This window comes from Tachyglossus aculeatus, chromosome 19, assembly GCF_015852505.1.
Source record: "Tachyglossus aculeatus isolate mTacAcu1 chromosome 19, mTacAcu1.pri, whole genome shotgun sequence".
Classification (NCBI taxonomy): Eukaryota; Metazoa; Chordata; class Mammalia; order Monotremata; family Tachyglossidae; genus Tachyglossus; species Tachyglossus aculeatus.
Genome location: NC_052084.1, coordinates 4816143 through 4841606, shown reverse-complemented (window position 1 = coordinate 4841606; position 25464 = coordinate 4816143). Strand labels below are relative to the sequence as shown.

The 25464-nt window shown below is 46.9% G+C and overlaps 1 protein-coding gene across 1 annotated transcript in view; it reads right to left on the bottom strand.

Annotated features, from left to right (window-relative positions):
• KIF26B (kinesin family member 26B) overlaps nt 1-25464 on the bottom strand; it is a 277322-nt gene that overhangs the window by 8486 nt on the left and 243372 nt on the right. Inside the window, 2 exon segments of the mRNA XM_038761100.1 lie at nt 1958-5303; nt 8649-8811. Of these exon segments, the coding sequence (XP_038617028.1) occupies nt 1958-5303; nt 8649-8811 (3509 nt within the window).

The window sequence follows — 25464 nt, the reverse complement described above, 5'->3', positions numbered from 1 at the left end:
GGCCGGAACTATGGTCCCTGCCCAGAAGAGGTCTTAGCCTCTCGACACTGGATATTCAAACCATATCCCATCTCTCTCAGCCACCCAAGGTGTCTGTCCTTTACCCTCAAATACGGAGAGCAAGTGTTCACACAAGAACAGAGCTGTCAGCATAAAAACATGAGAAGCAGCATGGCCCAGTGGGAAAAGCACAGAAAAGCACAGACTGGGAGTCAGAGGACATGGGTTCTAATTCTGGTTCTGCCACATGGCTGCTGTGTTACCATGGGAGAGTCATTCAACTTCTTTACCTCATCTGTAAAATGGGGATTAAGATGGTGAACCCCATGTGGGTCATGGACTGTGTCCAATCTGATTATCTTCTATCTACCCCAGTGCTTAGAACAGTGCTGGGCACATAGTAAGTGCTTACCAAATGCCGTTTAAGTAAATAAAAATAAAAGAAGCCCAATCCTGAGACATCATCCTATTGCGCTATTTAAAAGGACCTGATTTTCTAAGCATTTTTTACTGATTGCTGCCCAATCAGGGGTGGAGCAATTTGAGTAAAGCATGGAGCAGCAAAGCAAGAGAGAGAGGTGGGAACCAAAGAACAGTGGGTGGGTCTCCAAGGCTCTGAATGGAGGCATCTCGGCAAAAAGACCTGTCTCCAAATATTAGTATTGTTATTATTATCATTACTGCTATTATTATTATGACATTTGTTAAAAGCTTACTATGTGTCAAAAACTGTTCTAAGCACTGAGGTAGATATACACACTGACCGAGAAGCTGGCTAGGAAAAGACAGTATTTGCCAAAATGCCATCAGGAAATCAAGTCAATGAGAAAGGAAAAAGAGTTGGGGAATGACACAACTTGCTCTTCCCATATTTTCTGAAAAACTGAACTATTTCAGTCTAGGGTACTTTACCCAGAAGAATATTCCACTCAAGAGAAACAGATGCATCAATGGTGTCTCCATGAAGGAAGTGTGCCTCCTCCTCCATCCCGCCCTCCCTATCCCCGATTGGCAAGTCACATTTCCTCTCCTGAGCTCGAGGAGTTGGAAACAGTATATTTATTACTTTCCTCTGCATGAAAGACTGCTGCTCTGCCTGGTTTGTTTGACTCCAAGAGGCCGGGGCCTGTTCTGAAAGAATCCTTGACTGGTAAAGTCTTGCTTATGGAGCAGATTTAAAGATGTGAGTCCCAGCTGTAAAGACTGTAAGCTCGAAACTGTTAACTCGTTGTGGGCCAGGAACATATCTACTAACTCCGTTGTACTGTACTCTCCCATGCACTTAGTACAGTGCCCTGCACACAGTAAGCACGCTATAAATATCATTGATTGATTGATTGAGGGTGGAGGCAGCTACTGCCCATCAAGCAGACGTGCGAAGAGTGATGCCAATGGTGGTGGTGAATGGGGGGGGCACCTATGTGCGCCCCCCACACCCCCGAGAAGACTTCACCCACACCCCTCCCCACAGCTTCAGTGTGTGTTTGCAGGCCTGCCTGTGCCTGCCTATAGTCAGGGAAGAAATCAGTCTTCCAGGAGCTCGGGTGGTACCAGCTATTGGACTGGGATCTGATCACCTTTCGGGGGGGCTTCAGAGGTGGATCGGAGGGACTCTCCCAGAGACGGCTTCCAGGCGTCCCCCTCCCTCAGCAGAAGACGGGTCAGTACAAGACAGTGGATAAATGACATTTTACAGGGACCATGTCTACCAACTCAAACATATCACACTCTCCCAAGCGTTTAGTAAAGTGCTCTGCACCCAGAGCACTCAATAAGTACCCCTGACTGAGCAATCGATCAAAGAGAAATACGTCAAGTGATCGGGGATCAGTAGGCATGTGACTGAAACCTATCCCATAGGGACACCACAACCAGAAAATTTCTGGATACAGTGCCTGGCACTATGTAAGCATTTAACAAAAACCATAATAATAATAATAATTATTATTACTATTACCTGGATTGGCCCGCTTCTTGGGCGTCTTGAGGCTCCGGCACCGGCCGCTGGCCGAGCTGCTGTTCTCGCTCATGGAATCCTGAGCAGAGGATGTGCTCCCAGTGGCCTCGCTGTCCCGCATCATGCTCTCATAACCGCTGCTCCCGCCGCTGTGGTAGAACAGGGCCGTCTTTCCCATGGCTGGCGGGAGCTCCCCGCTCAGCACGCTGCTGTTGTCACTGCCGTGGCCGCTGCTGCAGCGATGAGGCTTCCGTGGTGGGGTGACCTTGCTGTAAGGGGAAGGCAGGGCAGGGGCGGCCAGCTTCTCTTCCCCAGGCGGGCCCCCCCGCTCCTCGGTCTCGGCTGGCCCGCGCGGACCAGGGCCTCCCTGCAGCAGTTCTGAGATGCGGCCGTTGACGGCCCTCAGGGGCAGCTTGGAGGCGAGACCTGAGCCGCGGCTACGGCTGAGGGACTGAGTTGACCAGGACATGTGCTTGGTGCTCGGGGGCGGGCCCGCCGCGCTCTGCCCCACCGTCTGGGGCAGCGACTTGGTGGAAAAGCTCAGGCTCTTGGTGGCGGCAGTGGACAGGCTGCGGGCTTTGGGGCTGGCCAGGAGGAGCTTGCTCACAGCGGAAATCTTGGACGGGGAGGCCTTAGGGGAGGCCCCCGGGAGCTGGGCCAGGGCCACACTGGGTGGTGGGGAGGACACTGCCGAGCGACTCAGGCTGCGGCTAGCCCTGGGCATGGTGCTGTCTTTGCCGGCGGGCAGGCGGGAGCCGACCGACGCCAGGCTCTCGGCGCGTTCCAGTGACAGGCACTGGTAGTGGCTCACCGTCGCCCGCCCCAGGGAGTTGGTCCGGCTGGCAAGCTGCTCGAGCTTGGCGCTGAACAGCCTACTGCTGCCGCCGATGCCACCGGCGGGCTCCTTAGCCTTGCCGCTGGGTTCGTCGGGGAATATGGGGGGGAAGCCGGCTGGCTGGGTCGGGGGGCTGCCGCTGCCCACGCTATGTTGGGGGCTGGCCCGGTTTTTCTGATCCAGGCTGGACTTCCTGACAGGGGGCAGCGGGGGGATCCCTTTGGGGCGAGCAAGAACACAGTGCTTGGGGGAAGCCACCCTCCTGTCCACAAGGGCCCTGGAAGCCTGGGCCGCAACGAGCCCATTGCTCTCGGCAGCACAGTGGTAGAAGATGATGTCTGGGTCATCCTGCCTGCCAGCCCTCAGGAAGGCCCTGGGCAGGCTGCTGGCCTTGGGCCCGCCGGGGCCGCGCACGGGGCTCTGGCTGGCCGAGCGGGGCAAGGCTACCTCGCAGCCGTCCACAATCCTCTTCAGGTGGTCTGACACGGGGGAGTTGAACGTCTCCCCGCTGCTACCACTGCTGAACCTGTCGGTCGACTTGGGCTTCTGGCTCTGCTCCTGGTCCAGGCCAGGCTCCAGCTTTGGGGCGCTGGGACAGGCCCAATCTTCCCTTTTCACCTCCTCTTCCCGCTTCAGCCATGGGTCTTCGAACGCGAGCTCTTGCCTTGGGCTGGCGCCCATGTCCTCTGGAGGGCCGCCTGCCCGGACGGCGGGAACGACCAGTGGGTCAGAGTCCTCGGGGGCTTGGATGTTGAAAGGGCCCCCCAAGACACCGGTCTTCGTGGGGACATGGCCGTCACAGCCGCCCAGACCGCCGGTGACCTCCGCTTTCCCTAGAGCGGGCCGTTTGTGGCCCGTCATAGCCAGTGCCCTGCTGGGCGCTTCCTCCTCCTCATCCTCTGACCCGGGCCCAATAGGCAGGTCTCTGGGGCTGGCCTCCCCCTGTACCTGGGGTGGGCCACGCCCCAAGCCAGCACCCTGCTTGCCGCCTGCCAGCTCTGAGGTGGGCGGTTCGGCCAGTGCCTCCCTGGGCCCGTAGCCGGACTGGTCGCCGAAGTTGTGGCCTGACTGGTCGCCATCACTTCCGGCGCTCATCCCGCTCAGCCAGGAACTGATGGAGGAGCGCCGGCTGCTGGGGGCATCCCGGGAATCCCGGGCCCCGTTCTCAAGGGTAGGCGAGGGGAGAGGCGATGATGGTGAGGGGCCTACTTCAGGGGCAGCCCCGGGGTAGGCCTCCGTGTCCTCGCTGATGCTGCTGATGATGCTGACCGGCCGGGAACCCGAGGCCAGGGCCTGAACCGAACAGTCACTGTTGAAGCTGATGATGCTAGGAGGACGCCCGTTCTCGGGACCCTCGCCGACGGTCAGCTCCTCGACCAGCGTGAACACTAGCTCGTCCTCACCATTGAGCTCCAGGGGCTGCTGGACCGTAACTGTGGTGGTGGCAGTGGCAGCGGTGGGGTTGTTCCAGCTCTCTTTCTTGGGCGACAGGGTGGGGGAGTGCTCTCCGGAGAGGGGTGCCCCCGACACCGACCTCTTGGCCATCTGTGGACTCATCCCTATGGGGGGCGTCCGGACCTCAGGCTGGAGAAGGGACTCGCTCGGGGCCGTGCCCGAATCCTTGCTCGGGGGCACGGGGCTGGGCAGCACGCCTTTCTGGGTGTACACCTTGCACCTCTGGGAGGGAGAACTGGGGGGCGGCTTGTAGTCGGAAGTCTTGGAGAGGCTCGCGACCCCCAGGCGGGGGGAGCCCATTGGCCTGGGTTTTCCTTCAGCTAAGGAACAGGAGTTGAGGCTTTCCCTGCTGCTCCGTAGGCTGGGGCTGTGAACGAGCTGGGGAGAGCTGTGCTGTCCTCCCGAGCTGCCGGGAACACTGCGGGGTGAGGGGGGCGCGGGGGCCGGGGACTGATTTCTCTGCAGTCTGGGGGCAGCAGCGGACTGGCCGCCCTCCTGCCCTTCCCTCTCCGCCAGCTGCCAGTCAGGCCCCTGCTCCTCCTTCTCAGGCTCGGAGGGCGGGTGGACCTCCGCTCCACGGCTGGGCCCGGGACCCCGGGTCGCCCGATCAGCCCCCGACTGGACTGGGAGCTCCTCGAATGGAAACTTGGTGGTCTCTTCGCTGCCATCGATGCAGTCCAGTCTCTCCTGGAGCTCGGCGAACGTGTTGCACTTCAGACAGTCCCGCTCGGATTTCCTCGAGGCACTCTCCGCCGCTTCCTCGGGCCTCCCTTCGGTCTTGGCCTTCTGCAGGGCGGGGACGATGGGCACGAAGTCCGGGGGCCCCTCGTTGTCCGTCAGCTCCTTGTCAGACAAGGCCGTGCCGTTGGGACCGACGTAGATGACGGTGTCGCAGGACTGCTCGCTGCTGGAGGAGTAGTCCGGGTCGCTGGACAGGTGAAGCAGCGGGAAATCGGGGTCCCCGGCGCTGCGCGGATGGAAGGGTCTCAGCTGGGTCGGCCTGCGCATCCTGCCCTCTTCGCACGAGCTCTCGCCACCGGACGAACTCGACGTATACTAAGTAGGGGAGAGGAGATGTAAGACAGGGCAGCCACACAGAGAATCCGGGTGTCGGCCAAGGGGTTGACGGGCTTAGAGGTGAGAGTTTCGTTTCATCTCTCCTTGTGTGTCTGTCATCAGCCCCCTTCCCACACTGATGTTTTTAGACGGAGTCCCCTGATACTGGGGACTCGTGTTTAATCACACCTATAATAATAATAATAATAATGGCATTTATTAAGCACTATGTGCATAGCACTGTTCTAAGTGCTGGGGGGATACAAGGTGATCAGGTTGTCCCACGGGGGGCTCACAGTCAATCCCCATTTTACAGATGAGGTAACTGAGGCACAGAGAAGTTAAGTGACTTGCCCAAGGTCACACAGCTGACAATTGGCGGAGCCGGGATTTGAACCCATGACCACTGACTCCAAAGCCCGTGCTCTTTCCACTGAGCCAGGCTGCTTCTGGAGCGTGTACACACCTGTGTACTTTTTCCCAGTGCTTAGTACAGTGCTCTGCACACAGTAGCAAAACTTGGGGAAGCAATGTGGCCCAGTGAAAAGAGCATGGGACTGGGAGTCAGAGGACCTGGGTTCTAATCCCGGCTCTGTCACATAATAATAATAATAATGATGGTATTTGTTAAGCGCTTACTATGTGCAAAGCACTGTTCTAAGCGCTGGGGTGATACAAGGTGATCAGGTTGTCCCACGTGGGGCTCACAGTCTTAATCCCCATTTTACAGATGAGGGAACTAAGGCACAGAGAAGTTAAGTGACTTGCCCAAAGTCACACTGCTGACAATTGGTGGAGCCGGGATTTGAACCCGTGACCTCTGACTCCAAGGCCCATGCTCTTTCCACTGAGCCACGCTGCTTCACATGTATGCTATGTGACCTTGGGCAGGCCACTCCACTTATCTGAGCCTCAGTTACCTCATCTGTAATATGGGGATTAAGACTCTGAGCCCCCTGTGGGACAGGGACAATGTCCGACCCGATTACCTTGTATCTACCCCAGCACTTAGAACAGGGCTAAGCACATAGAAAGCGCTGAAAGAATACCATCATCATCTTCATTTTGATGAGCACTTATACTATTACTACTACAGCTATCTCCTTGGGAGAGAGAGGGTGAATCAGGATCCCAGCATTAACTAGGGATGGGTTCCTGGAGTTTTTTTGGGGGGTTTTAATGTAATTTGGTGGGACAGAATGAATGATCAGTCAATTTATATTAAGCCTGATAAGTGTGTGTGTGTGTGTGTGTGTGTGTGTGTATGTTATGTACAATTTATATAATATATATATATTGCTTTATATATATATATATATATTGCTTTATATATATATATATATATATATATATATATATATAAATAAACACAATAGACCTTACATTTCAAAAATTTCAGGTTTTATTTTGATGAGCAGCGTGGCTCAATGGAAAGAGTGTGAGCTTGGGAGTCAGAGGTCATGGGTTCGAATCCCAGCTCCACAACTTGTCAACTGTGTGACCTTGGGCAAATTACTTAACTTCTCTGAGCCTCAGTTACCTCATCTGTAAAAAGGGGATTAAGACTGTGAGCCCTCCATCGGACAATGTGATCATGTTGTATCCTCCCCAGCGCTTGGAATAGTGCTTCACACATAGTAAGCACTTAACAAATGCCATTATTATTAGAAGCAGCGTGGCTCAGTGGAAAGAGCACGGGCTTTGGAGTCAGAGGTCATGGGTTCGAATCCCGGCTCCACCACATGTCTGCTGTGTGACCTTGAGCAAGTCACTTAACTTCTCAGAGCCCCAGTTACCTCATCTGTAAAATGGGGATGAAGATTGTGAGCCCCACATGGGACAACCTGATTACCCTGTATCTACCCCAGCTCTTAGAACAGTGCTTTGCACGTAGTAAGCGCTTAACAAATGCCAACATTATTATTATTATTATTCAACATATCTGCCTGGCAAGGGTCCGTATGTTATTAGCATCAACTCTTTCTGGCATTTGCCAGTGACGCAAACAACTGAGCAAACCCAAGGACACCCCAGCTCCCCTTGGCACAGACTACATCAATCCAAAATGAGCAATACTCCATATCTTGGCTTTATATTGGAGCAAGATGAACGATGGGAGCCACAGGAGATCAGCAAAATATGGCCAGCAGGGCCAGTTTTTCACAGATAATCAAGAAACGTCACAAAGTGGAAAGCACAGAAACTCCCCAGGAAATAAATATATATACACAGAGAAATAAATACACACACACAAACACCATTTGAAATTGACTGAGCTTTCCAGTCATCACATTCTAAAATCCATGCTGGACCCACTGATGTTAAAGGTGATGTTGACAGTTCAGCAGCCTAATACTCTCAATGGACTTTGCTCAGTTTTGGTAGAATTAAGATGGATTGGTGAATCAATCCCAATCCATTCAGGAAGTAAAAAGGCTAAGTAAAACTTTGCAAATTTAACCTTTCAGGCAGTTTGAGTCCTCCCTTTAAAAAAATAGAACAAAACAAAAACAAAACAAAAAACCCAAAACAAAACAACAAAAAAACCCTTTCAGTGGGTAGAAACTGGCTTGAATGGGACAAAATCCTCAGAAGACCCACCCTGAGAAAGAAACAAAGCCACAGTGAAGCACTTCCTCCGAGGGACATGGGCAGGCTGTGGAATACAATCCAGGGCTCCCTTTATTGGCTCAGAATTGAGGGCAACGCGCAAAGACTTCGTAGGAAGGGCGAAGATGTCTGGTGTCGGGGATGGGGGGAGAAGGCAGCTGGGGGCTGGCGGACTTGGCTTCCTCCAACTGGACCGGTCGCAGGCCCAGACCGTTAGTCACTAAATGGGAGAGATGGCTAAGCGTGCCCTGTGAGCAGGACCGCTCCGGAAACTCTCACCACCCTGCTGAAGCAACCAGGCCAACGGTTTCCCAAGTCTGGGCTCAAATGAACTTGCTCTGGGGCCAGGGATTGCTGTCTCCTCTCATCTGCTGAAACCTCTCACCTAATGTCTGCGGAGCACCACCCAAGCAACCGGACCCACCTAGCTCCAAAATCTCCTTTCAACCCCAAGTTAACAACGGAAGCACAATTTCCAGTTGGTAAGGGAAGGGCCGGGAGCTGCTGGGAGGGAAGACCCCCAAAGAAAGCCTCCCCACATCTGTTTAAACAAGGAGAGCCCCAGATGGACGGCAGCAGGGGGTGGGAGGGCCCTCAGCATCTCAGAAAGATCTCATTCCTGAAGCGTGGACACTAGGCCCATCACTCATCAACTGACGGTCCATGTCGCTTTGGCTCCCGCTGCTTTTCCCACTCATCTAAGGCAATGCCCTGAGGATCTCCAAGGCTTCTTACCTTGGTTTTCTTTTTCTTCATCCTCAGGACCCTGGATGCGATCTGGACGGTTGACAGGGTTTCTGCATAGTTCCCGGCGGCTGCCGAGATATGGGCGATCATGGTAGTGCGGCAGTTCAGGTTCCCCAGGGATTCCCGCAGCAACATTGTCAGCTTGCTGTCTCTGCAGGGGAAGGGAATGCCATCTACATTAGCAGACTGGGCTTCAATTTGGCTGGTGAGGTCTGACTCTGGGATTCCTCAAGGGCCTCTCCTCCCCCCTGCCTCCCCAATGCTTTTAATGGCATGCTAATTAGGATTGCTCTTCCACTGGTGCCACTTTCTATTTTTCTTCCCTGAGTGATGGAGTATGTTTGGAATTACTTCTTCTTCTGGCTAGGGGCAAGCAGAGTGGAAGCAGCAAGGCCTAGTGGAAAGGGAAAAGGTCTGGGAGTTAGAGGAACTGGGTTCTAATTCTGGCTCTGATAAATCCTTGCTGTTTAACCTTGGACAAATCATTTAATTTCTCTGTGCCTCAGTTATCCTGTTCTTCCTCCTACTTAGACTGTGTGCCCCATGCAAGATAGGGACTATATCCAACCTAATTAACTTATATCTACCTCAGGGCTTAATGTTAGGCACAGAGTAAGCACTTAACAAGTGCCATTAAAAAAAAATACCTATGAAGCTCTTGGTTGTGCAGTGTTTCAGAAGGTAGGCTGTAGACCAGGCCTGCTTCCATCAGCTCTAGGGTTCATGATAAGGGCAATGGTGGATACATCATGCTTGCAGTTAGGGGCTCTATTTAAAGACCTCTTAATTAGTCTTTCTGTCAACAGTATTTACTGGGCACCTTCAGTGGGCAAAGTGCTTTATTGAGCACTTGGGTAAGTACAACTGAGTTAGAAGACATGATCCCTACCCTCAAGGAGCTTACAGTCTAAGACACAATTTTCTTCTCTCTTTGTAGATGGAGAAACTGAAGCCTAAGATGAGGACACATGACTTCTCCTCTATTAATCAATAAATGTAATTTGTTAATTAGGGGGCTCAAGACTTGCCAACTATATAAATAAATGAAAAATGCCCTGCTATTTGGGGGAGTTTGCCATGGTATTGTGTGCTGCTTAGTAACTGAAACTATTTGTTGTGCTTCTCAGGAGAGCAATAAAATTGCTCTCAAGGTTTATTCCTCCCCCGCCTTCCAAATGAGACTGTCAGTCCTAGAAGATCTGGAAATGATGGGGGTAGTGCTCTGTCCCTTTAAATTGCACCCTGACTCTTTTCTTACACTAAAAGAAATTCAGAAAAGTGATGGGCCCTGATATTTACACATTTGAAGGATGAAATCTGCAGCTCTTTCACCAGGATTTGTGGCTAAAGTTCCTGTGATGAGAAAAAGAATGGCTTTCTCCCATCACTGACGTGGTTAAGTACCTCCCCAAGCAGGATGGAATCCCAGGCCCCTTACTGTCTGCCGGGAGGGTAAAATATCCATCCCCTTTCTAGCCTCGCACAACATTCTTGAAGGGAGAATCCTTCATCAGGAAAGACACTGCGCTTAAAGTGGTGAATGGCAAGAAATGGCGTTTCCACTTACTGCCAGAGCAATGGAGGCGGTGGTCTTACAACTGCCCAAATCACTACGCTGGTTGTTCCGTCCTGCAAAGGGGGTTACTTCCTGAGAGAAGGCAGAGTGTGGCCCAATGGGAAACCTGGGAAATACTCTCTGCCCCTCCTGCCCACACCCCATGTTTTTCCTGTGGAAATCCAGAGGCCCATTAAAGCAACCCACACACACAAAATGGTTCCTGCTGGCCCTGACACCCCCTTGCCTTGACTCTTGCTTGGTAGCGGCTACAACAGCTGCATTGTGGTGAGAAGAGAAAGGTCACCATTGAGTGAGAACAGGGGGGCACCACTGAATCTGTGCCAAGAACCCCCACTCCCCATATCAGCCAACCCTTCCAGGTGCTCCAGTTTGGCAGTGGGAATGTCAATTTCCTCCAGGGCAAACCTTGCCAATGAGAACTCATGGGAAGTGGGAGTGAGCCAGGTCAATTCAGAAAAGAACTGAAGCATGCTCCAACTCCAGCCTGTGCGCTGTCTGCTGAGTTTCTTGCCCCTCAAGGCCTCAGCTTACGCTCAGTAATTATTTGCTTGGATTTCTGGGGCAGCTATCAATCTCCAGTACCTGGTTCCCGTCTGATGCAGAGAAGGTGCCTTTCAGGGAATGTCACCCTCTATCCTAGTTCCTGTTTCTCTTTTTGTGCTTCTCCAAACGCTTTTCTATTAGATGTTTATCAAATATACTTATAGAGTGCAAAAATGTGGAGGATAAAAGCAGGAGCAATCTAATTATTTTAGAAATGAGCTTCGTACACTATGAGAGCACATTTAAATCGTCATGCCTAGTGAAGTGCTGTCTGATTACCCAACTGGGGTCTTCAAACAGGGCAGAGTGACCCTTCAACGTATTCAGATTCTAGGCAATTTTCTGATTAGCCAGCTCAAATGGAGGGATTTGCAGGTCCAAATGCATTTATACACAGTCGTTTGCTGAGGCCTTCTTTGATAATTGACCTCCTATGACCTGTGCAGAGACACTCTCCTGCCAAGCAACTTGTCAAATGAGTTGGAAACAAGATTCTAGTCTTACTAAATGTCACCAATGATAACCTTGACCATCAAAACAATCTCTTGCATATCCACAGCTCTGTTCGCTGGGAAACTGTAAGATGTTCCATAGGCCGTAGCACAGGCTGTCTTAATGGTCAATAGGTGTGACCTTGGGCAAGTCACTTCACTTCTTTGTGCCTCAGTTACCTCATCTGTAAAATGGGGATTGAGACTGTGAGCCCCCACAGAGAATATGTCCAACCTGATTAGCTTGCATCTCCCCCAGCACTTAGTATAGTGCCTGGCACATAGTATGCACTTAACAAATACCATCACTGTTATTATTATTATAGGTAGATAAGTGGGAGGTCCCTAAAATATGAACAGCTGCCATCCTAACCTCTCTCTTTTGGAAACAACAGGGATTGTTTGGATCCAAGAATAAGACAATCTTAGGAATACTCCTTCCTCTCTAACCAAACTGGTACATTCTGCCATTGGTGGTATTATTCCTGTGTGCAGAGCATGATGCTAGGAGCTTGAGGGGTGGGGACATGCAAGGTTAAAAATGTGAACCCAGTCCTCAAGGAGATTACACTATAATGGGGGAGACAGTACACAAACATTAAAGAATACACTGGAGAACCAGGCTCACATTCTCAGTTGGTTCTGTGAGAGTAGAATGTTGAGCAAAAGAATGCTAAAACAAAATACAGTGTCTGATGGGAAATAATGTAATGTGAAACAATAATCTAAAACAATATAAAAATATTTTTTAAAGTGATAGGAGGAGGAGGAGGAGTTGGAGGAGGAGGAGAGCAGCATGGCTCAGTCGAAAGAGCACAAGCTTTGGAGTCAGAGGTCATGGTTTCAAATCCTGGCTCCACCAATTCATCCTCCTCTCCATCCCCCCCGTCTTACCTCCTTCTCTTCCCCACAGCACCTGTAAATATGTGTATATGTTTGTACATATTTATTACTCTATTTATTTATTTATTTTACTTGTACATATCTATTCTATTTATTTTATTAATATGTTTGGTTTTGTTCTCTGTCTCCCCCTTCTAGACTGTGAGTCCACTGTTGGGTAGGAACCGTCTCTATATTTTCCCAACTTGTACTTCCCAAGCGCTTAGTACAGTGCTCTGCACACAGTAAGCGCTCAATAAATATGATTGATTGATTGATTGTCAGATGTGTGACTTTGGGCAAGTCACTTCACTTCTGTGCTTCAGTTACTTCATCTGTAAAATGGGGATTAAGACTGTGAGCCCCCCGTGGGACAACCTGATCACCTTGTAACCTCCCCAGCACTTAGAACAGTTCTTTACACATAGTAAGCGTTTAATAAATGCCATTATTATTATTATTATTTGAGGCTTGCTTTTAGCTCCCCAATATGCTAGGCTAAGTGTAGTCAAGGTGAGAACCAGTTTCCCTGTGAAGCCCCACAGCTGGGATGGCTCCACCACTTGTCTGCTGTGTGTCCCTTGGCAAGTCACTTAACTTCTCTGTGCCTTAGTTTCCTCTACTGTAAAGTGGGGATTCAGTACCTGGTCTCCCTCCTACTTAAGACTGTGAGCCCCAGGGCGGACAGGGACTGTGTCTGACCAGATTAACTGGTATCTACCCCAGCATTTAGAAGACTGCTTGACACATTGTAAGTGCCTAATAAATACAATAATAATAATTTTAAACATTCTCAATCCAAACCTGAAGGACTATGTGTCTGCAAAAATCCATAGCCAGCAAAAACCAAAGCCAACAGATCAATGGAGATAAAATATCTGTTCTCCCTTCCTCTTGGATTCTAAGCACCAGGTGGACTGTATCCAATGTGATAATCTAATGTCTACCTCAATGCTCAACACATAATAATAATAAAAAAATAATGACCACGGCATTTCTCAAGTGCTAACTATATGCCAACACTGGGTGTATGAAAGATAGGCAAGCCCCAATGGGGCTCACAGCCTAAGTAGAAGGGAAAACAAATAGTGAATCCCCATTTTACAGATGAGGGAACTGAGGCACCGAGAAGTTAAGTGGCTTGCCCAAGTTCTCTGACTCACAGGCCAATGCTCTTTCCATTAGGGAACACTGCTTCTCACATAGTAAATACCATCATTATCCTCCTTCGTATTAGGAGGGGAATCAGGAGACTCGGCAAAACCAAGATCAAATAGTTCTCTAAGGAGAAGAGGTTGGTCCACAGTGTCGAACTTCCACTCGGCTTCAACATTAGTCAGTACTAGTAACCGGAGAGGAGTCCTGATGCCACCCTCTCCTTAATCTGGGCTCATCACCCTTGCACCATTGGAGGGTTCTACTTCAAAAGCAGCCCCGGGGGTTATTTTCGCAAGAGAAATTCACATCAACTGTTTGTGATTGTTTTATGAATATTCATGATCTGCCGGAGAAATTTCATAATCACTTCAGTCAGGTTAGACTCACTTGGAGCTAGAGGAGCAACCGTTCTTGTTTACCTTCCCTGCCAAGACGCCAACAATTTTACAGCGTCATCTCCCGCATTTCCGGCACTGGAGAGCAGGCCTAGTTATCCTAATTGCAATTCCAAATGGAGCGGTACCTGAAATTAAATTGACTGCTGTTCGCCTTCAGATACTAGTCCATTTGGAATTGCAAATGTCATAAGCAGATCTGCTCTGCGGGAGCCCGGGAAGGTCACTTGTATAATATTGGCAGCTTTGATGGGGAAGACAAGGCCCACGAACCCCCTAGTGGGGACAACCCACTGCTATATAATTAAGTATCGGAAAACGATAGCTACTTGTGTTGAGTCAGGGGGAGGCTGCTGAGGAGGAGAGAACTTCATTCACATTTACTATGGGCACAATTATTCATGGTCTAACAGCTTCGGTTTGGCAGCAACCAAGACAGAGAGAGGTAGGGCTGAGTGAGACACTAATGGAACCTCTCATGCTCGCCTGGAATGGTGCTGGTGAGCCTGGTGGTAATTTTTCTGAGTTATTAATTAGCTCCCTGACACTGAGACAGCTTGGCCTAATGGACAGAGCATGGGCCTGGGAGTCGTTAGGACCTGGGTTCTAATCACAACTCCGTCACTTGTCTGCTGTGTGACCTTGGTCAAGTTACTTCCTTTTGGTTCAATTACCTCATCATGATTAATTAATTATTCCTACCTACCTGAACTGAGCTATCAACACTGGGCTGACATTATTATTGTTATTATTATTAAGCAATTAATATGCATCAAGCATTGCTCTAAGCACTGGGGTACATGCAAGTTAATCACGTAGGACACAGTCCCTTTCCCACATGGAGGGCATAGCCTAAGAAGGAGGAAGAACAGCCTCTGAACCCCCATTTTATAGATGAGGAAACAGACACAGAGAAGTTAAGTGACTTGCCCAAAGTCACACAGCAGGCTTGGCAGAGCTGGGTTTAGAACCTAGGTCCTCCGACTCCCAAGCCCATGCTCTTTCCACTAGGCTACGCTGCCTTTCATGTACAAGCACTACTGCTGGCTACAGTGCTTGACAAAGGACAGATACTATGGACCTCATGATATCCAGCAAAGACTACTTGCTTGTTTTGTTGATGGTATTTTTTTAAGTGCTTACTATGAGTCACTTTTCCAGTTCCTTTTCCTGTAACAACCCAAGTCTTGCAATCAACTCAAAATCCTCTAAATTCTACCTATTTCAAGTAGAAGCTGTATTCACAAGGTTGGGCTCAAAGACAGCCTACGGTACTTCAGGAAGTGAACATATGGAGGATTTGAACACTTAAAATGTAAATATGCTTTCAACTCTCCCTGCTTGAAAGTTCCTTGTTGCATTCTTAAGTCTGGCTGCATTGCAGAGTTAACCAAGACTGGGCTAAGACAATCCTGCTAATAATAATGATTGCGGTATTTGTTAAGGGTTCACTATGTGCCAAGCAGTATGCTAAGGGCTGGGGTAGATGCAAGATAATCAGGTGTGGAGCTCAATTTAGACTATAAATGCTTCTCTTTATTCAATCTTACCTAAAGCTCCACTTCCATTTTATATTGTATTTTTTCTCCATTATCATTAATTAGCAATGAACTACATAAAGTGGTTCAATGTCTCTGTCACTTTATAGACTCCCTATCATGGCTTTTGCCAGTAATGTGCATTTTGCTCTCCCTGCCCTTGAAAAGCTATACTGCATAATAGCCAGTACATACCTTGTTAGCCCAGGTGAACTCTGTGCGCTTGTTCCAGTCAACTTGCAATGTCACCGAATGTCCCTTCAAATCAATCTCACATTCTGCAGCACCATTTTAATCTCCACGTCAAAGGTCTCAGGGCACACCAGAGAGGGAGTTAGGACACCCCAATGCGATGGAATGAGAGAGGCTCGGGTGCAAAGATTATGAAAAAACAAAATACCACCCAACCTGTTGTTGATGTTTGCAAATACTCCCTTTAAAAAATACCCAAGAGCAGGGCAATAGTTCCATTTGAAGCCCAAACTGAAAGCACCAGTAGAGCCTGTGCAAAATAATTAAAAATCAGCTTGCTCCTTCCCTCTGTTTCATACTGGGCTCCTTCCTGGAAATGCTCAAGGACTGATGAAGGAAGCACCTTTGCCCTCCCACTGGGAGAAGCTGAAGAAGCTTCTGAGTTTTTACATTTGGTTCTCAGGATGAAAATGCCACTTGCTTCACAGGGCTTTTTTCAAGGGCTAGTACCTGCATTAAGGTTTCTCACCCGCCACCAGGCAGGGACATTAGGGCTTCATAAGCAGTAGGATAACTTTCCACAAGAAATGGAAAAATCCCAGTCATTAGCATTACTTTGAATCATTCATTCATCAGTTGCACTTACTGAGTGCTTACTGTGTTCAGAGAACTGTATTAAGCGCTTGAATCACACCAAAAATAGAATACAATTCAAAGCTGGCATATTGGAGAAAAAATGAAATGATGAAATGCACTCTAATTCCTCACCATTTTCTTGTTTTCTTCTGATTTAATTCTATGGGCAGCAGCAGCATGACCTAGTGGAAAGAGCATGGACTGGGAGTTGGAGAACCTGTGTTCTAATCCTGGCTCTGTTGCTTGCTTGCTGTGTCACCTTGGGCAAGTCACTTCTCTGTGCCTCAGTTCATTTATTAAATTGTATTTATTGAGTACTTACTGTGTGCAAAGTACTGTACTAAGCACTTGGGAGAGTACAATATAACAACAAACGGACCCATTCCTGCCCACAATGAGCTCACAGTCTCATAGTAAGGCATAGTAAGTGCTTAGCAAATATGATAATTAATTCATTAATTACTACCCCTACCTAGGCAAACCAGTGGAATGAACGGTGAGCACTGGGTTCTATGAGCTGGGATTAAGGTTCAATTGCAATACCCTTAGAGGGAGGTTGCACTGTGGCGGAATTGAAGCCACTCCCTGACTTGTAAGCCTAGTGTTGGATTCGATTTTTTTTACAGGTAGGTTGTCTGTACCTTTCAGTTTAGCTAGGATAGATAGTCTTATTGGGATATTCAAATAATTTTTAGAAAAAAAATATTCCCAAGATGGGAATGCCACAGCAGCTCCTTTTAAATGTTTAGACTTCCTCACTGACAGGAGCTTGTTTAGTTTAGGCCCCTTGGCATTATGGGACTTGTAGTATGGAGAGCTCAGAATGCTCGGCGATGAAACTCCAGTTTTCATTCATTCATTCAAACATACTTATTGAGCGTCTATGGTGTGCAAAGCATTATACTAAGCATTTGGGAGAGTACAATATAATAACAAATGGACACATTCCCTGCCCACAACGAGCTCACAGTCCTATTCCTTCCATTATCACGGTCATTGCCATGGTCGCTGAGAGGGAGGGAAAATACGTGTGAACTTGAGATGGTGTTCTAATGCCCCAGTTTTCAATACATGTAAGCTGGCAGACCCCCTAACTGCATGGCACATGGAATGACACAACACAATCCCCAAACTGCCCTGTCTACAAGCACCAACTATCATTATTCACTCCCACTGCAACAAAGTAATAACAGCAAATCCTCTTATTATTAACAGACCGAGTCATTAACCTCAACACCATTCTCTTAAGCACACACCCAGAAGATGAAACTACTGACTGTGAGATCCTATCCATGTCTGCAGATGTGGCAGAAAAGACGGATGTGTGACCGACTGCCCATTCCAAACTGTGTGTGGGTAAAGATAATTCCTTGTTGTTTTTATGCGTATGTCCCTTGCAGGGCCTGTTGCTGTTTCCAAAACTGGTTTTGTGATCCAAATTTTCCTGACATCTCTTCCCAAGATGAGAAACCCCTCTCCTGATTGCTGTTTGCCAAGCTTGTGTACCTCCTGTGATGGTCTCCCAATAGGCCCCTGCTACAGACTTCTGTTGGGTCAGTCCACTCATAGCTCGCTATCCAACAATCTCTGCCATCCTCTGCTTTTCCCAAGCATCTCACAGGGGCCAAGATGTGATAAGCAGTGTCCCCCAAGTTAATAATTGTGGTACTTGTTAAGTGCTTACTATATGTCAGGCACCGTACTAAGTGCTGGAGTGGATACAAGCAAATCAGGCTGGGCACAGTCCCTGTCCCATGTGGGGCTCACAGTCTCAATCCCCATTTTACAGATGAGGTAGCTGAGGCCCAGAGAAATGAAGTGACTTGCCCAAGGTCACACAGCAGACAAATGGCAGAGCCAGGATTAGAATCCATTATCTTCTGAATCCCAGGTCCATGCTACATCCACTACACCATGTTGTTTCTCTAGGTTGGAAAGCTGCCTTGGTTCCATGATCTCACGGTTACTCGTGGGCCAATGTGGTTTCAGAGGATTCTGAACCTTTCTGGCTTGTTTTTCGGTCTGCCCCAGGTAGATACATGCTTTTGAAGGACAAGTGACCCAAAGAAGCTGACTCCAGTTCAGTTGGCCAGCCCTGACCACTGAACTCTCAGGGGCACCTCTGTTCCAGCCTAGCATTCCTCTGGGACTATGCCAGGGTAAACATTTCTCCCTGCCAGGCCCCACTTTTATAAAACCCTACATCTCAGAGATGATGCTGCTTCAGTTACAGAGGTTAAGCCAGACCAATCTGCTTGGCTGGTGAGATGAAGAGTCTCTGGTTTTTGAGCCTTTTGTGTTCAGTGGAGATGGGATAATGTGAAACAACATCCTCAAGTAAACACCAACAATGGACACAGTCTTTGAATAGAGTTCAATCCACTGCCACCCAACTAACAACTTCTGGGAGTTCAGATTTTCTTCTCTCATCTGTTTCTTTTTATTACCAATTATGATAAGCAGCTCCATCACACCATTTCCTGTGGGCCAGTGTGCTGCATCTGACTTTCTGAAAAGGGTGAAATCAAGTCATACACACACACATTGGGAAGAATTTCTCTCTTCACCTTCACTTCATCCTCCTAAATATGATTGAATGAATGAATGAATCTGCCTCCTCAACCCAAACTCCCTTTAGAACCAGAAGGGAGCCCTGCAGGGAGATGAAGCATTTGAAACAGAGGCTCAGAGGAGAGGGAAATTTTAATGAAAAAAGTCCCACTGGTATTTTGAAAAATCTCCCATTCCATAAGGAAAATTTCTAGAACTTCTATCAGATTTGCAAGTTCAACCAGAGATCAAGGGAGAGAAACGGCCTTTAGTTTTAAGAAGAAAAATAGCTTAATCTTAAGTGAGATTGATTCTAGGCATTATAAAGCAATAGCATAGAGCACTCTCAATTCCAAAGCAGGAAAACCCATGTTTCAGGGAAAGGTTAAAGAAGATGGACGGCCCAAGGGTCCCAAAGCCACAAAATCAGACCCCTGGCTTCAGACTGTTGTCTCACTTTACAGTTGTCTGGCCTTGTTTCCCTTGTTTCCACTGTTTCAGAAACACCATTCCTACTGACAGTTTTTAAACCTTCTCAATGTTTAGTCTCCCTTTGATGAGGACTCCAGTTGGGGAAACAAGCAGTTCCATATACCAGTGAAGCCTGGGGGTTGGGGGTTGGAGGGGAGACATGATTCTTATCTACAGCCCACTGACCCCCTAGGCAAGATAGACTTTGGTGTGCTACAGTCTTATTCTACATGCACGCCAGGGTTCTTCAAGGATAAACTTTATTGGGAGGCCAGTGTGGCCAAGTTTAAGGACAGGGAAGCAGATAACAGTGTCTGAAAATGGCACCTGGGCATCCAGGATCCTGTTGGATTTACGAAATGTATCTACTGGCTTGCATTCAGCACAAGAGTGCTTAGTAATTGAGAAGAATTATAAGGATATTAAGCTGGGGAATTGTTTCCGTTATTAGTTCAAATCAAGGGTTCTGAGAAGAGGGTATGTTAAGATGGGGGGCACAATTCTTCCATTTAATAACTTATGGGAGATTGAATGAAATTTTAATGGGAAATGCAATGAAGGAATTTTACATTTCAGGGAAAACATTAAGAAATATTACCATTTACTAGGAATATTTATACTGTCTGAATGGAGTTGCACTACTTGTATATCTGCTCTGCTGCTAAACTGAGAAACTGGTTTAATCCAATTGTTAGTTTTCTTTTTTTCGTAAAGGTAGTTTCAGTTTTAAAATCAATCATTGGGACCTACATATCTCGCATCATTCAAATAAGCTTCAACACAAATTATATTCATAAATTAACCTCATCATCATCAGTACTGACTGATTGCTAAGTTTGTGCAAAATAGTATACCAAGAGCTTTGGAGCATAAACAAATTACAGACGATAGTTCCTGCTCTCTAATGCAGCATAATAATAATGACAATAATAATAATGATAATAATACTTGAAAAGTACTTACTATGCACCAAGCACTGTACAAAGGGCTGAGGTAGATATAAAATAAAGATAGGCAGAAGATAGAGAGACCCACAGACTAGACAAACGCAGTGGGAACCAAATGAAAAACACAGATATAACTGGTAGCAACATGAGCAAAAAATGAGTAAGTGCAATTACTACACCAAAATGCATTTAAATGCTAAGGATGGCTGATGAGATGACACAATCCTCATCCTGGTGATTAGTCAGAGAATTTTAGGGGATTTTTAGGGGGGGCTTTAAAGGGGGGGTACATTGTAGCTTTGATGGTAGAGGGAGTTCCAAGCACAGAATAAAGAATGTGCACTGGGTTGGACAGAGGAGAGTTAAGACAGAGGAACCTCAGTTACCTCAACTGAAAAATGGGGATTAAGACTGTGAGTTCCATGTGGGACATGGACTGTGTCCAACCTGAGTAATTTTATATCTACCCCAGCACTTAGTACAGTGCCTAGCACATATTAAGCCCTTAAGAAATACCATTTTAAAAAATAAAGGACATAAAAATATGGATACCAAAGAAGTCTAAGCAATAATGAATTTCTAATAGATTTTAAACTCCTTAAGGGCAGGGTTCATATCTACCAATTCTGGCATGTTGTGCATAGAATAAGCACTCAATAAATACAATTGATTTCCATTTAGAAACAGAATCAGAATCGTTGGAAGGGAAGTTGAAAAGCCATATTAACCACCTCCCATATACAGGCCACACTTGGGTAAAAATCACTATCTCCTAGACTGATTTTTTTATTTTTTTAATGGTAGTTGATAAGCACTTACCAAGTGCCAGGTTGGATACAGTCCATGTCTCACATGGGGCTCACAGTCTTAATCCCCATTTTACAGATGAAGTATTTGAGGCACAGAGAAGTTAAGTGACTTGCCCAAGGTCAAACAGCAGTAGACAAGTGGTGGAGCCAGGATTAGAACCTGGGTCCTTCTAACTCCATCCATTAAGCCACGCTGCACCTCACAGCATTTGGTCACTGGGTTCTTCAACATAGGACCAATCATTTGCCCTCATTTCACACAGACAGTATTCTGAACCACAGACAGCAATCCTGATTTTGACCCCAAGATGTTTTCAAAGCACAGGTACCCTGGCTATTTCCTTTTTAAAATCCCAGTTTCAAACGCAATGACTTTGGGCTGGGGAGGGAAGCATCCCCTTGGTCATCTGAAAGGTCAAATAGTCCGGATTTCAAAGAGGGAAATTCTTTTCTCCCAAAAGAAATAGTCAAAATGCAGGAAGGCACAGTTGAATTATTCACTTCTAGCAGGTAGCTGGGCATGGGAGTCTGGTTAGTTGAAGGATGATTGGCAGGGGCCCTCCAGAGGGATCATTTGTGCTGTGGCTCTGTTATTTATTTTAAAATGGGCAAAGTGAGAAATGGCAATGAGCGGGATAGACATGCACGGATGTCCTGACTGTCTGGGCCCAGAATGGAGATTTCCCCTGGGAATTCCACCAACCTTGGCTCTCTCTTAACTGAAACAAGGACCACTCTCTTGCAGTGAGTCTGAAAAAAAATATCCCCCCAAAGTACAGCCCATCCCTCATTAGGGGGAACTCTCAGACCCCGGAATGGAGACTTAAAGCATTCTTGAATATTCCAGAAATTCTAAAGTATTAAAACAACATTTGCCCTTTCCCCTGAGCTTGGTCCAGACATGGAAATTCCGGGTGGGCATTATGCATTTATTAGGCCAGCTTTCACTGTCAGCTCTGATTTTCTCACATTCCTTCCCTCCCACCACATTCAGCCTCTTCCAGAGCTTTCCAGAAAAGCTACTCTCTGCAGATAACATCCAGTTTCTATGTTTCCCATGACTTTCTGGCAAAGGTATGGGCATCAGAATGCAGCTATGGTACTATCTGAGGGATTAGCAAGACAAACTAAGGAAAAGGGGGGGAAAGCTGGTGAGTTTATTGGAGCTTCCTTAGTATCATCCCCTCTCTAGTCCCATCAATTCACATTATAATATCAGAAACATCATTAGTGGGTCAGAGCAATGATCCATTCAACCTGATATTCTCTCTCAAAACTGGCAACAGGATGCTTGCTTTCTTTTTCTTCCACCCTAATGGCTAGGGTAATCCCAGCCAATATTCCTAACTTTTCCAAACACCTTCCTAACTTTGGTGCACCCATAAATGTGCCCAACTCTTTTGAGATCCAGCTGATATTTTCTGGCTGAACAACATCCTGAGGTGTATGTCTGACTGAGTGGGCATATTAAATAGGTGGAGATGGGGAACCAGAATAGAGGGTCCAGAGAACTCGACTAAAATTCTCAAAGCCAGGAACTGGAGTTCACTGCTCAAACTACACCCATAAAAATCATACTTCCCTTTATGATGTCTTCCCAGAGACTGCCTGACACCACAGGCCTTTGTTGAAATTACATTGCTGTCTCGAACTGGAAATGGGAGTTGTGGGACTGAGTTTTGAAACCACTCGAGTGACTCATTGAAAACAAACTGAACCAAGTCTTGGTCCTAAATAATAGTGCATCTTAGATACTTCCATACATCTAACAGTGCCCAGAGCTCGTCCCAAACACAACTCTCAGGAGGGAAATGATGGATTGCTCCAATTTTATGGACCACAAAAACCTATTAATGCTCAACTGAGCTTGAGCCAATTGGGAAACAGGTGAGAATTTATGGTTGGACACTCAGAGTGAATCACTATTAGTGCTCACGACAATATGCAAATGAATTAAAGCCCAGCTCATCTGTATGCAAAATATCTACTACAATTTAATTGAACCCAATCAAGTTCTAGTTGAGCAATCACAGGGCACTGCTGGCTCCCACATAGCTCAACAGCTATGGGTACATCAGTTCTGGACCAACCCTTTCAAACTCTTTTTTTAATTTTGTTAAGCACTTATTATGTGGCAGACACTGTACTAAGAGCACTGGGGCAGATACAAGATAATCAATTTGGGCCACAGTTCCTGTCCCACATAGGGCTCACAGTCTTAATCCCCATTTCACAGATGAGCTAACTGAGGCACAGAGAAGTTAAATAACTTGACTAAGGTCATACAGCCGACAAGTGGCAGAACTGGGATTAGAATCCCAGGTTCTCTGACACCCAGGCCCACGTTCTTTCCATTAGGCCACAGTGCTTTGCTTTCTGAGGTAGTGGAAAGTCACAAAATCTATATTTCTTGCACTGGGACCTGCATCCTGCATTTTGCTTAGCATGGCCTACTTCAGTACAGTGACTGACTGAATTGCTCTTGCCAAACTTTGAAAGAGCCAGCAAGATCCAGGAGGTTCAGTCCAGGCCTCAAAGGATGTGAAGGCCTCAAAGGGGACCTAAAGGAAAGCCACAGGACTCATTACCTGGGTTTTAATCCCAGCTCTGCCACTTGTCCGCTGTATGACCTTAGGCAAGTCACTTCACTTCACTGTATCTCAGTTACCTCATCTATAAAATGGGGATGAAGTCCATGTGAGACATTGACTATGTCCAATCTCATTAGCTTGTAAAGCTCAGGTATACTCCAGCGCTTAGTACAGTGCCTGGTACATAGTAAGGGTTTAACAAATATCATAATCCGGCCCCTCCTCCCCAAAAGCAAACAAACAGAAAACCTCCTTGAAGGAAACCAGCCTGGAAAGGGCAGCATTAAAAGCAGCATGAGACACCACTGTGCTGGAGATCCAAGAAGCACCCACCGGCTCTCTGCCTGAAATGCTCCAAATTCCAGAATCAACAACTCTGTTACTTGTAATCTCGTTATGAGCAGGGAATAAGTCTGCTAATTTTGTTGTATTCTCCCAAGCACTTAGTACAGTGTTCTGCACATAGTAAACACTCAATAAATACCACTGATAGTCACACTAAAAGAAATGGGGAAGGAGGAAGATTTCAACTCTCCATTTGTCCTCATATGAGACACTGATGGTCAAGTCAAGGCCAGCCAATCAATCAGAGGAAGAACTGAAGGGAAGTTCAAGTATCCATGCTCCAGATCGGTCCCTCACCCACCAGACTGCACTCTTTCCAGCACAGATAATGGCCTGATTTTATGATTAGCATGACCCAGTTAATTCACGAGCAGCAGTTTTCCAAACTCCTTTTTCAAATGACAACAGCCACTGAAGCGTTCCTTAATTAAATATTGTGATGTCATCGGTAAGCTCAGAATGGAGGACAGACATACACAGCACTGTAGGAGACACTTTTAGGGAAGGATGAAGGGAAAGGGAGAAAAGGGCAAAAAGGCTGGAATCTCTGAGAAGGTCTCCTGCAGACCCCTGGATGTACCTGAACAATTTCCCTACAGTCTCACAGTCATTAAAACGTATAAAAATTTCTGAAACAGCACTGCCATGAATTATCACTGCTTTGGTTGCCTAGCAACCTGAGCATTTTTTTTTTTGAACAGGGAGCTCTGCGAACTGGTATCTAGAGTTCGTGCAAATACGACTAAAAGCAACATCCATCCTGCATATCAGAAGGAGACAATTCAGCACTGATAGATGTCTGCTTGATTCTACATAGGTCCACCAGTAGCTGTGCTAAAGACTGTCACACAAATCCTGATCCGAGCCCTTCCCACCACACACTTGACATTTATTTGTTGCGCATTTTTCCTGACGAATGCCTTCCTGAATTCAAATTTTTGTGAAGACTGTACTCTACTCCAGGAAGACAATACTCCAGCCTTCCAAAGAATTTTTAGGCTTCTTTAGTGGGAATTAACCGTTGAAGCTACTATCAATCTGTTTGGGCTTCCTATCTCATTTTCTCTTGCATAAGAGACATTGCTACAATCTTTAGTCCGGAGGCAGTACAAAATACCTCTGTCTAAATACCAGGAAGAATATTGCTCATAGGAGCATTATTTTCACACTTGAGATTTGTTACACTGGACAAAGTTTGATTTCTGACCTGCTATTATCACATCTGATGCTATTGGCAATACAAAATGCTGTCCTATAATAATGATGTCATTTATTAAGCGCTTACTATGTGCAAAGTCAAGCGCTGGAGAACAGTTCTAAGTGCTGGACTTATATTTTACTGTTAAATGATATGGTTCAATTTATCATAAAAAGCCTGACTCAAGATATAGAATATCATACAAATAACTGAGCCTAATATAAGCTTTCGAAGATTCAACAAGTTGTAACTGTTGTACAGCTAAGGGGTGTACTACATGCTTTCCAAGTGCTTATCTTCATTGTGGTTCTTCACAAAAGCCCCAGTAGGTTGAAGAGTTTTGAAAACTAGGGAGTATCTCTGAAATATCTTTGAAATGTAATATCACTGAAGTGGAAATCACATGCACGCCTATAGCTCATGGATGGAGCTTTGTTGTGGGCTAGATTCCTTGGCGATTTTCACTTTGACAGGTCTCA